This window comes from Akebia trifoliata, chromosome 3 (assembly GCF_017979445.1).
Source record: "Akebia trifoliata isolate Shusen 1 chromosome 3, ASM1797944v1, whole genome shotgun sequence".
Lineage (NCBI taxonomy): Eukaryota > Viridiplantae > Streptophyta > Magnoliopsida > Ranunculales > Lardizabalaceae > Akebia > Akebia trifoliata.
The window spans coordinates 6,144,872-6,159,260 of record NC_141377.1 but is presented as its reverse complement, the minus strand read 5'-3'; the positions used below and the strand labels follow the sequence as shown (position 1 = coordinate 6,159,260).

Genomic DNA, 14,389 nt, shown 5'->3' with positions numbered 1-14,389 from the left:
TATTTTTTCTCAAACCCATAGATAGGATTTCAAAATCCCTCATCTTCAACCACAAAAAAGCCATTTTTTTCTCAAACCCTCATCTTCAACGCGGTTAGATCATTGAGTTTCAGTGTAAAAGTGATGTTTGAAAACATTGTCCCCATCGCAATCCGTATTTGTAATATCAATGATTTAGAATCGAATTATATCTGATCGGATATACCCACATCCAAATCCGTATATGAAATGATTTCGAATATTTAAAAATATCTGAATTCGAATCCGACATTTGGAATTTTTGGATAATATCCATTTTTTTTCGAATATGAATTTAGATTTCGATTATCCCTTAATACCTCTAATTTTTATATTCTTCAAAATTCTCGAGAATATTTTTGAACTTATTTGATGTAACCGAATTGAAACCCTGCCAAATTATTGCCAAATCCGAATGGTCATTGTAACATTTGGGATGGAATTGGGAGCAATGTTTTAAAACCAGGACCGTTCATTGAACTTCTAAAATTGGGTTGAGCTTAGGTTAGCCCAAGTTAGGTAATTTTGGGTTGTTTGGGTTCATTGAACAAGCCTAATTTCATTTTGATCAACATATAAATTAAAAAAAAAAAAAAATAAAATACAATGCAAAAAATAAAATGACTAGTAATAAATTTGCATAAAACCTCCAAATTCATAAATTTTTATATCATAATTTTTTTCCCGTAGTTTTACAAATATATTTAGGAAGAGAAAATTGATATATTTTTTAAAAAATAAATGAAAATATTCACAAGTAAATATATAACATCAGGTTTAGGTTGAGATTTCCTAGTCCAGGCTCAACTCATTTTCCATATAATCCAACCTAAGCTCACCCATCAATTGAATTGAATCCGGGTTGAGTTCGGGTTAACCAGCCCAAGTTGTAACCCTACCTTGGAACGAGAACCAAGAGTCCGTGAAAAAGATAAAAAGTTTCGCCTCATCGAGATCTTCACTCTAAGTTGAAAAGTTTGAATCATATATTATGAGTATGAAATATTCATTTTTACCTTTTTATTACTAATTTTTTAATAAATATAGATTTATCGAAAGTATTTTGTTGAGGTTTCTTATTTAGGGTTGATTCACTTTGAATCATATATATTTAGGTGTTTCATTCTATACATTTACTTTTATTCAAATTAAATAAGTTTTTTTTACATTATCTTACATGTTTTATAGAAAATACGAAATAAGAAATCCTGAAGATATTTAGGTGTTTCATTTTATACGAAACAAGAAATCCTGAAGAACGCATATTTCACCCCTTTGACCACCATTATGGTAATCTCTAAGTGTTATAATAGTCTAATCACTATGATAGCAATTTCAAAATCACTATTTTCTTTTGTCACTAAAATAGTGACTTCATAATCGATATTTTCTCTTATCAATATAATAATGACTTCAGAATTGTTATTTTCTTTAATTACTTTAATTTGAGTACTATTTACTTTAAGTTATTTAATGAAAATCAAAATCAAAATAAATATTTGATTTTATATCAGAGCCTAACTTGAAAAAACAATAACTCCAAAGTGTTTACCATTTACAAGATGTTTGTTAATATTTATTCACGATATGTTAAGAGAATTGTTATTACCATACCAACTTTTACTAATGCCACACCAACTCTTATGGAAACCACCAAAGAATTGTGCATTAGTAAAATTTGGTGGGGAGATAGTAACTCTCTATGTTAGCTCAATATGACAGTCATGTCAACATTTTATTCAAAGTTTTTCTAAGGTTTGAATCATTGCTCCATCCACTGTGTAACCAAGAATTGACTTGAAATAATTGTCTTCTTCAAGATTTGTCAACTGTGTATGCCAATTTTGACAACATTTTGTTAACGGCTTATCAACCTTGTATGTATTTTTTTTTTTTTTTTTTAAGTTTTAGAGAGATGATATTGGCACCCTAACTTTTACTTATTACACCCCAATTAAAAATAAAGAAAATAGGTGAATGGTTGAGATTAAGTAAAAGTTGGGATACCAATAGAAATTTTCTCTCTTTCTAGATTTCTATTTTTGGGGTTTAAGATTTTATAAGAGCCTTCTAATAATCGTAAACAACTACTGAAATCGTTTGAATGAGTGTTATAATGTTTTGTAATGTTGAGATTTATAATTTGAGCCAAACCTTAGTAATATTTGACGACTTTTTAAATCTTTAATTGAGGTGGGATAAATAATTTAAGAAATTGGGGTGTATTAAGTAAAAGGGGTGCCAATAGCATCTCTCTAACAAGAGGTTTAAACGTATCTTGTATGTAAGATGACAATATTCACAAATTGCATGAAGATAGTTTAGAAATTGTGGATGCAATTTTCTAACGATTAATCAATGATGTATGGTAGAAAATATTGAAGATACCTTAATCCTTGCTCATAAAGTTGAAGTACCCCATATGACACAAAAAAGAAAGAAAGAAAAAAAAAAGAATAACGGTGGAAAATTAAAATTTATCTTTTATTTAATACAAAGTAAAAGAAGGTTTTTTTTTAACTTAACTAATTGCTCATCAAGTCGTAAAAAATGAAACAAACGAAAGTGAGAAAAAGAAAAATAAGAAGAACGGGATTTTCTTATATGGGAAGAATAAGAGACTTTTGTTACGAGTAATCTCTACTTATCAATTCGTCCAAAACAAAGAAGAAGATGAAAGAAGAATACATGAAGCTTTATTTCCTTTGGTGGAAGAAGAAGAAACAAAATGACTTTCTTTAATTCTTTCTTGTGAATCCATCAAGAACAATGAAATTGGAGAGGAAAAATGAAAAAAACTTGTAAATCAAACTATTACCCACCACCTATCAGGCTGTTTCCATCAAATTAGAAACACATATTTTTAACTTTTAAGGGCATTTTAGTTCAATATATGCAGAGTATAGTAATGTTTTGGTAATATAGGAAAATTGATAATAATTTAATAATAAACGAAAAACATATTAATTGTTTGGAAAATTTCCCATAATAATTCAAAGCAATAATAATAAAAGGGTTTGTTAACATGTTCCCTAAGGGCACACATTAAGATGCATTAAAGACACCCCTGGTCTTTATTTTCATATAAAAAATACCATAAAATTTTTTTCTCTGCCAAAAATATCCTCAAATACTTTTTTCCAACTTAACATGTACCCTTATTTAATGCATCTTAGAGTACACCTTAACAAAACCCATAATAAAATAATGTATTAAAATTTTTGAGAGATTTATCGGGTAGGCCTCATTGTTACATTTTTATTATAAAAACTCTATTAGAGTTCTCACATCATCTTAAAAGATTAAATATTTATAATACCCTCAGTTATGTAAATCAAATACATATTATATCCTCTGTCCTCATAACATTTATTTCTCCTAAAATCTCAAAATCATGGATAAAATTCAAAAATATTATTGTTTTTAATTTTATTTTTTATTATAACTTTTTTATGTTTGAGTTTTATAAAATCTAGAAGGTTAGAATTTAAATTGCCAATGAGGGCCCAATGATGATTTTGAGAGAGATAATTGATGCTGAGGAGATATAATAAGTATTGGATCTAACTAATGAGGGTATTTAATATTAAAAAAAAAACGTAAGTCCATTTTTTGGGTAATAAGCATGTACAGTAAGGTTCCCTTGGAGTTGTGAGAAGTCTAAGGGAGTTTAAAAAAAATAAAAATAAAAATAAAAATAAAAATGCAATAGTGAGGCTTGCTTAAATTGGATTTGAGTTTGTCGGAAAGACTTCACAGAATATGAGTTGTGCGAAGTCACGTGTCATTACCATATCAGCCATGAAATTTAACACCCCACTCATGCGTTAATGGGTGTTTTAGACATGCCCCTCATTTGTTTTAAAAATATTTTAGACACCCTTACTAAAAGGAAATAATTAGTATATCATCTTCTTCACCAAAAACTTGTTAGAGTATTAATTATGATACACTGTAATAAAGTGTAATGTGATACACTAAATCATTATCTATCTGATTAGGTTAAGAATCTACTAAAATTATAATAAGAATGGATTTGATACCATGTAAAGGATAAAGATTGATTGATTTTTAATAGATTACAAGAATCCTAATAGGATTTATATAAAGAATACAAAATCTCAACGAAATCTAATTTTATCTGATCCATTCCTATCATAATCTTAACAAATTCTTAACCTAATCACATAGATAATGATTTGGTGTATCATATTACATCTTATTATAGCGTAGTATGATTAATACTGTAGCAATGCCCTCACTTTAGTTTTTCGTCTTTCTCCAAATCAGTTATCTTTGTCCTTGATTTTTAATCTTCAAAAATCAATCATTAAATAAATCATATTTTAAATGGTAAATTTTAGATAAAAAATTCAATTTTTTTATAGAAAGATTAGTATAAAAAATATCATTGATTTTCTTCAAAATTCAATTCTCTTCAAACTTTTTAACCCCTTAATAAAATTTTCTTATCTATCCAACCCATCCTTCTCAACCTCCTCTTAACCCATGGTTACAAAATCTTAGATTTTTCTATAAAAAAAATTCATCATTTTCTATTTCATCAAAAATTCTATATCGCCTTGAGATTTGAAAGTTAAATCAGATTGGAAGATAGGATTGAAGATAATTGATTTTAAAAAAATCAAAGATTTTTGTTTGGTAAAAACACTTTTATTATTAGTTTAATGAAAATTTTAATCTTACTAAAGGTCATTGGCCTACATGGATTACCACATTAGCAATCTAACACCACAACCTTTTAGATTTCAAAGAAAAACTCATGTTAAAAAAAAAGATTTTGAACTTCATGTAAGGCGTTGAAAATGAACAATTAATAGAGTCCCAAATTTAAAATTAAAATTCAACACTAAAAATTAATTTTTTTTTAAATATAATTTTTTAAAGTTCTTAAAATTTTATCCTTTACATCCCTATGACATCGGATCAAGTGTTTGAATGCCATAATGTGAGCTACCTCCCATTATAAGATTGGGCTACCTACTCTTTATAAGATTTCAAATCTTTTTAAATTGGGCTAGCCTGACTCTTTATTTATGTGAGGATGAGGGTGTATAAGTAATTTTCTATTTGTAGGGGTGCCAAAGATATTATGTAAATCATGAAGGGATATTTACGTACAAAGATCTTAAATTACATGGTTGATGTGTCATGCATGCGTGACTTCTCACTGCTCATATTGTAACCTACCCTTCGCATCAAACTAGGTTGCTGTAAATCTCTCACTTTTAACAACTTAACATCTTACTTATTAACAGCAAAATAGAGTACTTTTGTTTTATTTTATTGAATGAAAACTACCACGTGAAAAGTTATTTTACTACCGAGACTACAGTAACAATTCTACCTTTCTACACAAACATCAAGGCAACTGGCAACACTACTCGCCATCTAAGTTAGATTCCATCTAACCATGGTTAGAATTTGAACTACTGAAGGTTAAGTTCTGCTGCTATAAATATTCCTGCAAGACTTACTCTCTCTATTTTCCTCCGTTTCTTTGACCAACAGTCTTCTTTCTCACTCTCACTCACTCTCTCTCTCTAAAGCTTCTTGGAATTCTAACCGAACCCACGTTTTCAGTTTTCTGAGAAAAAGAAAAAGCTTTGATCTCAGCTCTAATGGCGGAAAAACCAGAGCAGATTACCACATGAACACAGTAGAAAGAGAGATTCTTCTTCAAAGGCTGAACCTTTTTTTCCCTTTTTTCTTCTTTTGGGTACTTGAGATCAAAGGCTGACGCTTCAAACAGATACTAACTTTCTCTCTCTAGAATTCTAGTAAAAAGCTCGGATCTTTCTCCTTTAATCTCACATTTCACTCGTTCCTTAACGAGTGAAGAATTGTGTACAGAGCTTATTTGAAGCTTTATTAATGGCGGAAACTACAGAAACTAAGGGAAATGTTCCTGATGTGGAGAAGAAGAAAGAACAGAGTCTACCATTCTATCAGTTGTTCTCGTTTGCAGATAAGTACGATTGGTTGTTGATGATCGCTGGAAGTATTGGAGCTTTCGTTCATGGATCAGCCATGCCGGTTTTCTTCCTTTTGTTTGGTGAGATGGTTAATGGATTTGGGAAAAACCAGTCTGATCTCAAGAAGATGACTGAAGAAGTCTCAAAGGTTCGATCTTTGATTTGTTTAAGTCAAAATCCTCATTTTTCTTTCGAATTGATCTTCGATTTTAGATCTGATTTGACAAAAATTGTCTCTTTAATGCAGTATTCTTTGTATTTCGTATATCTTGGCCTCGTTGTTTGCTTATCTTCCTACGCAGGTATAGAATTTCTCTATCTTGTTCCGTTTGGTTTACTTGAAAAGGAATCGCTTTTTCTAGAATCTACTTTGCTTCGTCGATTCAAGTGTTTAAAACATTTGAGTTCTCGACGAAGAAAATTGGCTTTGAAATCAGTTTCTTCTTCTTCATTTTTCGCTCTAGTTAAAGTTTGAGAGTTTCGGTCCTTTTTGTATGTGAGTTGTGACTTGTGAGTGAAGCCCGACACGTAACGGACTGAGAATGTACCGGGCCACACGTGGCGTACGTAATTGTCACTCGTCGAGAAAAACTTTCATCTCCCTCACTTACCCCAACTTGAAATTTTTGGTCAAAAACTTTAAGCATTGGGTAGGTGTAGGTAGGATAGCGACTGGATATCAAATTGGATGTTCGTAAAGGATATCAAAGATTTTTTTTCTTTCTCTCTCTCTCTCGTCCAACTCGTTTTCGTCATTCACTTCGAACCCAACGATAAGGCCTTTATGGTTGGGCTGTTTAGGAATTTTCTGGAAAATTTTATTACCAATATAATTTTTTCCCAAATGTTTTTTACGCCCAGTTTTAGGAATTTTTTTTATATATTGTTTTTAGGTTTTTTTATTTTAATAATTACCTGAATATCAAATTTGATATTAGAGTGGGTATCAAATTCTCATTCTCTCTCTCTCTCTCGCTCTAGTCTCTAGGAATGTTTGGTTATAAATTTTCTGAAAAAAATTATTTGTAAGGCATGTTTTGAATTTTTTTCCTGAAAATATTTTGAGTCACATTTTTGGGAAAATAATTATGAAACAGAAATCGCATGTTGGATGTACACGGGAGAGAGGCAAGTGAGTACGCTAAGGAAGAAGTATTTAGAAGCAGTTTTGAAACAGGACGTTGGGTTCTTTGATACAGACGCAAGAACAGGAGATATCGTTTTCAGTGTTTCTACAGACACTCTCTTAGTCCAAGATGCCATTAGTGAGAAGGTTCGTTGTCGCTGGTCTCTCTCTCTCTTTTTATCCTTTTTTTATGGGATTTCGAATCTCTGTGTTTTCTGCCCAAATAGCACAATTAAATTCTAAATGTGCGTCGAGTATTATATCCTGTCCTTTAGCGAAGTAGTGGATCATGACTCCATCCGTGTCGTTGAACTTGCCATTAATGCTGGTTCTGTTTAGGCGCATGTTAGCAAATTTATATTAATATGCGCTGATTTTCCTACCCCTGATAATGAACCCCATTTCTGAAAGTTCGGCAATTATTCGGACGGGTTCAGTTCGGGAATTATATGAATGATATCTTCGGGTTTCTTCCCAAGATGACAAAACCCATCATTTTCAACTTCCCTAAAAGGTAAAATAAAAACCCAATCTTGCTATTTATATTTATTTGTCAGTTTAATTGGGTGGTCCTTTTTTGGCCCATTTTATGAATTTTTGGAAAAATTGAGAGAATTTTGTGACTATGGTGAGGGGGCACTAATTGTAAATAAAATTGTTTAGAAAGACTAGAGATAGGGCCATTACTGTCTCTCTTATGGTGATTTCAGGTGGGGAATTTCATACATTATCTCTCAACATTTCTAGCTGGATTAGTGGTGGGTTTCGTATCGGCATGGAGGCTGGCACTACTGAGTGTAGCTGTGATTCCAGGAATTGCTTTCGCTGGGGGCTTGTACGCCTATACTCTCACTGGTCTCACCTCAAAGAGCAGAGAATCCTATGCAAATGCGGGCATAATAGCCGAGCAGGTAATCTCTTAATTAAAGTTTCAAAACCATGACTATGGTCACACAATTTGGCAATTATCGAACTAATTGACAAGAGCAATAGTCCCAAATTGAATTTCAATTGTGACCCTCAAATATATATATAAATCCATTTGTTTTCCATTTTATTTATGTGTAGTTTCCTCATTGCTAATCTATATTTGAAGGTTTTATTTCTGTATTTTTATTTGTGCCTAATTTTATAATGCACCCTGATTTTGAGGGGACTGAATCATTTCCTACCCGTGCAGGCCGTTGGACAAGTTCGAACTGTATACTCATTTGTAGGAGAGAGTAAGGCTCTCAATTCATACTCAGATGCCATACAAAACACATTAAAGCTTGGATACAAGGCAGGAATGGCGAAGGGCCTCGGAATAGGATGTACGTTTGGGATTGCGTGCATGTCATGGGCCTTGGTTTTCTGGTATGCTGGAGTGTTCATTAGGAATGGCCAGACTGATGGTGGAAAGGCCTTTACAGCTATTTTCTCTGCCATTGTTGGTGGAATGTAAGATCACAAATTTTAAATTTAGCCTGTTTTTTTTTTTTTTAACGAAAAAACTTACCTTTGTGTTCCATTCTAAATATTGTTTATTGGTTTGTTCAGGAGTTTGGGTCAGTCATTTTCGAATCTCGGGGCATTTAGTAAAGGCAAAACTGCAGGATACAAGCTAATGGAAGTTATTAAGCAAAGACCGTCTATAATTCAAGACCCCTCAGATGGGAAATGTTTGACAGAAGTTAATGGAGACATTGAATTTAAGGACGTAACCTTTAGTTACCCATCACGGCCAGACGTAATTATCTTCCGAGACTTCTCGATTTTCTTCCCCGCAGGAAAGACGGTTGCTGTGGTTGGTGGTAGTGGGTCGGGAAAGAGCACCGTTGTGTCTCTGATAGAAAGGTTCTATGATCCTAATGAGGGTAATTAAGAGTTTAATATCTTTATCTCATGTTTGATGTTTATTCGTTCGGTTCGAACGATGGATGGACTCATTTATTATTTGTGTTGGCTTTGCAGGGCAGGTTTTGCTGGACAATGTGGATATAAAGACTGTGCAGTTGAAATGGCTACGGAATCAGGTTGGTTTGGTGAACCAAGAGCCAGCGCTCTTTGCAACCACTATACTAGAAAACATACTCTATGGGAAGCCTGATGCAAGTATTACAGAAGTAGAAGCTGCGACTAATGCTGCAAACGCACATAGCTTCATTACGCTGCTTCCAAATGGGTATAATACACAGGTATGTGTTTCGTCAGTATGTTTAGATTGTTGTACGGAAACACCCAACAAATCAGACGATGAACACACAAAGAAATCTATGCAAAAGAGAAGAAAAAACACCAATCATACATAAGACAAAATTTTACGTGGTTCAGCAAAATTGCCCCCCTCCATGGGCAGTGATGAAGATTTTCTTATTGATGAAGTCACTAAAAAACAATACAATTTTAGGGTTTTCTAGAGAACAAATATATAGCATCCTAGGGCTTCAAACGTATTTTCTAATATCCCCACAAAAGTGACCTGGGATTAGGACCATAAACAAGATAGAATTTTCTTTGAAAATTCTGGTGGAAATGTAATCGAACAACAGATCAAACTTGCACATATAAAAAAGGAAGGAAACATAAAACTTTAATCAGATATCACTTGTAAGTTACTTGGATTTACTTGTGAGCATCCCAATTTTTGTATGAAATTTGTATGAAATTTGTGGTGAAGCATGTTAAATTCTGATCTATATTTTTGGTTGGAAACTAATCTTGAAATGTCTTTCTGAAATAAAGTATATTGCAATAATTTTTCAACATGGATCTATTTTATTTATATTTTTCTATTTGAAACCAGGTGGGAGAAAGAGGAGTCCAACTCTCCGGAGGCCAAAAACAGAGAATCGCCATTGCCAGAGCTATGTTGAAAAACCCAAAAATTCTTTTACTCGATGAGGCTACTAGTGCCCTTGATGCAGGCTCCGAGAGCATTGTCCAAGAGGCTCTAGACCGTCTCATGGTCGGTAGAACAACCATAGTCGTTGCCCATCGTCTCTCCACCATACGAAACGTGGACTCAATCGCTGTAATACAACAAGGCCAAGTTGTCGAGACCGGGACTCATGAAGAACTAATTTCTAAAGCCGGGGCATATTCCTCCTTAATCCGATTCCAAGAGATGGTAAAAAACAAAGACTTCGGTGTCCCTTCTACCCATCGCTCGCGTTCGTCACGTCTCAGTCATTCTCTTTCGACAAAATCCCTTAGTCTTCGGTCTGGTAGTCTAAGGAACTTAAGCTATCAGTACAGCACTGGTGCCGATGGTCGATTAGAGATGATTTCCAATGCGGATACTGACCGTAAAAATCCAGCACCAAATGGGTACTTTTTCCGTCTTCTTAAGATGAATGCTCCCGAATGGCCTTATGCAATCATGGGGGCTGTAGGATCAGTTTTATCGGGATTTATCGGTCCAACTTTTGCAATCGTGATGAGCAATATGATTGAGGTGTTCTACTATAGAGATCCTTCGGCGATGGAGAAGAAAACAAAGGAGTTTGTTTTTATATATATTGGAGCAGGAATTTACGCTGTAGCAGCATATCTAACTCAGCATTATTTCTTTAGTATTATGGGAGAGAACCTTACCACTAGAGTGAGGAGGATGATGCTTGCAGGTACATTCCTTTCTTCATTTTTTCATCTTGTACATTAATTGAATATTTTGTTAATTATCGTCGTCATCAAAACCTTAATTTCTCCGAAAGTTTGAGGTGAGCGGAACAAAATCTTGTCCCTCCATTCAATTTTGTTTAAACCCTTTTCTTCGATTAACTCTAGCATATTCGAGTCCACTCTCACTAAAGAAATACCCTTCAAACTATGTAAAATTTTCTCACTTTCATCTAAATTTGATTTATTTATTTATTTATTATTCTTATAAAATTTCTTCTTGTTTCAGCTATCCTTAGGAATGAAGTCGGGTGGTTCGACGAAGAGGAGAACAACTCAAGCCTCATTGCGGCTCGCCTTGCCACAGACGCAGCCGACGTAAAGTCCGCCATTGCGGAAAGAATCTCAGTGATACTTCAAAACATGACATCCCTCCTCACCTCATTCATAGTTGCTTTCATAGTCGAATGGAGAGTCTCGCTTCTCATATTGGCAACCTTCCCTCTTCTAGTCCTCGCCAATTTCGCTCAGGTAAACCTATCCCATCTTTCTAAGGGGCATTGTGGTCATTTTAAGTATACCAATAATCCTCTTCTGTATGAAGGGCATTTTGGTCATTTTGAGTATTTGAATAGTTGTTTGCATGTGTGTCAGATGCCATAGTCTTATTTGTTATCGAGAAACTGACACTATTCTTAATCAGTAAACGACAAAAAACTAAATCCTACTTGTCACCACTGCCACGCATAGAAAAAATATAAAAATAAATAAAAGATTCCAAGAAATTTATTTCTCGAGGTTCTGATCACATTTGGTTTCTCACTCTCTAGAGTCAAAACTGAGTTTACCAGGTTTTCACTGTTCCTTATTCAGTAAATCTGTTTTTTTTTTTTCTTACTCTGCACCGACGCTCCAGCAAAGAGTGAACATTAGTAGTTTTTCTGTCTGTAGTGAAAACTATGTCAAAATTTCACTATTTTAGAATCTGGGTTAGATGGGTAGAGGACGATACAGAGTGGACAGTAAGTACATGAAGCTTTTACTGTGGGTTCTGAAACAAGAGATTCCCTCCCACCCGTGATCTTTATTTTTTTTTTATTTCATTTTGGTGGTGTTGTCAGGCATGCCTACACTGCCAATATAGAATTGTGTTTATGGGAAGTCTGTTTTTTTACTGAAAGTTATAACTTGTACAAGGTGCTCAAATACGCAGCCACCCCTAGACTTGGTGACTTTGCCACAGTGAAAGTGACGTATCTTATCTCTGATGTTTATTCACCTACCTTTTAAAGTTTTAATTTTTACTTTTTTTTCTTTCTGGGTGTGGTCCTGTTTTTGTTATGGTGCATGAAGATTTAGTTCCTATTTGCAGTCAGACCTCAGGTGGGGAAAAGTGAAAACAACCTAGTCAATTATAACTATTCAATGGATGAGACCATCTAGTTGTTATCTTATACATTTAAATTCTTATAGACCAGAGTATAATTTGATTTCATTTAATTTACTTATCAAATAAGTTTTTTTTTTTTTCTGATAAAAAAAAAAAACTACAGTAAGAGTTTGATTATAATTTGGGATGTTCTCTAATTCAAACAATTAATTCAAATTTTAAATGAAGTATATATAAACTAGAAATTAAGTAATAATTATTTGGAAATAATGCAGAAATATTAGTACATAAATTGGATGGTAATATTATAGATTTCATATAATGCTTAGATGATGATTTGATCTATGGGCTATTAATTCCCTTCTAAGCGCGCCAAGTTTGAATGTGTGTGACCCTTTTAAGCCATATTTACAATCTGCATGATTTGAAAAAAAATTAGATGACAATATCTTGACAGTTATTTCGGTTTTGTATCTGTATCATACAGCAAGTTTCCCTCAAAGGGTTTGCTGGAGACACAGCGAAGGCGCATGCAAAGTCAAGCATGATTGCAGGGGAGGGTGTGAGCAACATTCGGACAGTTGCCGCTTTCAATGCCCAAGACAAGATCCTATCACTTTTCAGCTATGAGCTTCGTATCCCACAGCTCCGAAGCCTTCGCCGCAGCCAATCTGCTGGCCTTCTATTTGGTCTCTCCCAGCTTGCACTCTACGCATCTGAGGCCCTCATTCTATGGTACGGTGCCCATCTCGTCCAAAAAGGTGCCTCTACTTTCTCCAAAGTCATCAAAGTCTTCGTCGTCCTAGTCATCACTGCTAATTCTGTTGCGGAGACGGTTAGCCTTGCTCCAGAGATCATCCGGGGTGGTGAGGCAATAAGTTCAGTATTCTCGATCCTGGACCGATCTACAAAGATCGATCCTGATGATCCTGAGGCTGAACCAATCGAATCAATCCGTGGAGATATTGAGTTACGTCACATTGACTTTGCCTACCCTGCCCGTCCTGAGCTCATTGTGTTTAAGGATCTCAACCTTAGAATTCGTGCAGGGCAGAGCCAAGCACTTGTCGGTGCCAGCGGTTCCGGAAAGAGTTCCGTGATTGCATTGATCGAGCGATTCTATGATCCAATGGCAGGAAAAGTTATGATTGATGGGAAAGACATTCGTCGACTCAACTTAAAGAGTCTCCGTCTTAAAATTGGTCTAGTACAACAAGAACCCGCCCTGTTCGCCACAAGCATTTTCGAAAATATAACCTATGGAAAAGATGGAGCGACGGAGGCAGAGGTGATCGAGGCAGCTCGGGCCGCTAATGTCCATGGGTTTGTTAGCGGATTACCAGATGGATACAAGACTCCAGTTGGGGAAAGAGGCGTACAACTCTCAGGTGGACAGAAACAAAGGATCGCTATTGCTCGTGCGGTGCTCAAGGACCCCGCAATACTACTACTTGACGAGGCCACGAGTGCACTTGACGCAGAGTCAGAATGTGTGCTACAAGAAGCCCTTGAGAGGCTAATGAAGGGACGAACGACATTGCTCGTGGCCCATCGATTATCAACAATCAGAGGGGTTGATAACATCGGTGTGGTGCAAGATGGTCGCGTTATAGAACAAGGCAATCATGTCGAGTTAGTCAGCCGAGCTGATAGTGCCTATTCTCGGCTTTTGCAGCTTCAACATCATCACAATTGAAAAGTTTTTGATTGGTGCATCGTGGCGTCTTTTTGATGGTTTGATCTGATTAATCACTTTATCCTTTTTTCTTTTTCATGAACAATTATGATGCCATGGTTGTAGATATGGGAATGAGTCAGTCATCATCTGATGTTGGAAGTCTTTTATCTAAAAGATTGCTCCATTCCCAATGGAGAGAGAGAAGCTAATGTTATATTATAAATAAGTGATTTGGTTCCTTCTATCATGTGAGGAGGTTTTGTGTGTGTGTGTGTGTGTGTTTTATTTTGGTGTGCTTTTTCCCCTCTTTTTAAGTGAAGTTTTATTAATTAATACTGAAAAAGCAAAGCAAAAGAGAGAAGAAATACCTTTCCAGAGGTTATAAGAGTATTAAAAGTTGGTTCTTTTCTTTTTCTGTTTGTAAAGAAGATAAGAACTACAGCAAAAAAAGATATCAGTCACCTCTTTTAATAATTGAGACATGTTTTATCCCTCCAGCAGACAAATTATAGATAATATTTTAGCTTCTTTTGGTTAGAGATAAAGTGTTGGGGTGGAAGTGGGGCTGCAAAATTATTGTT

The 14,389-nt window shown here is 34.6% G+C and overlaps 1 protein-coding gene across 1 annotated transcript; it reads left to right on the top strand.

The window, feature by feature from the left end:
• The first annotated feature begins 5,522 nt into the window (after positions 1 to 5,522).
• LOC147405759 (ABC transporter B family member 19-like) lies at positions 5,523 to 14,055 on the top strand. Its single transcript, XM_086433601.1, has 10 exons — positions 5,523 to 6,162; positions 6,262 to 6,316; positions 7,112 to 7,287; positions 7,851 to 8,051; positions 8,321 to 8,580; positions 8,680 to 8,996; positions 9,094 to 9,317; positions 9,926 to 10,745; positions 11,030 to 11,271; positions 12,618 to 14,055. The coding sequence occupies exons 1-10, from the start codon at positions 5,914 to 5,916 to the stop codon at positions 13,824 to 13,826; spliced, it is 3,753 nt and encodes a 1,250-aa protein (XP_086289727.1). The 5' UTR covers positions 5,523 to 5,913; the 3' UTR covers positions 13,827 to 14,055.
• Positions 14,056 to 14,389: the final 334 nt, after the last annotated feature.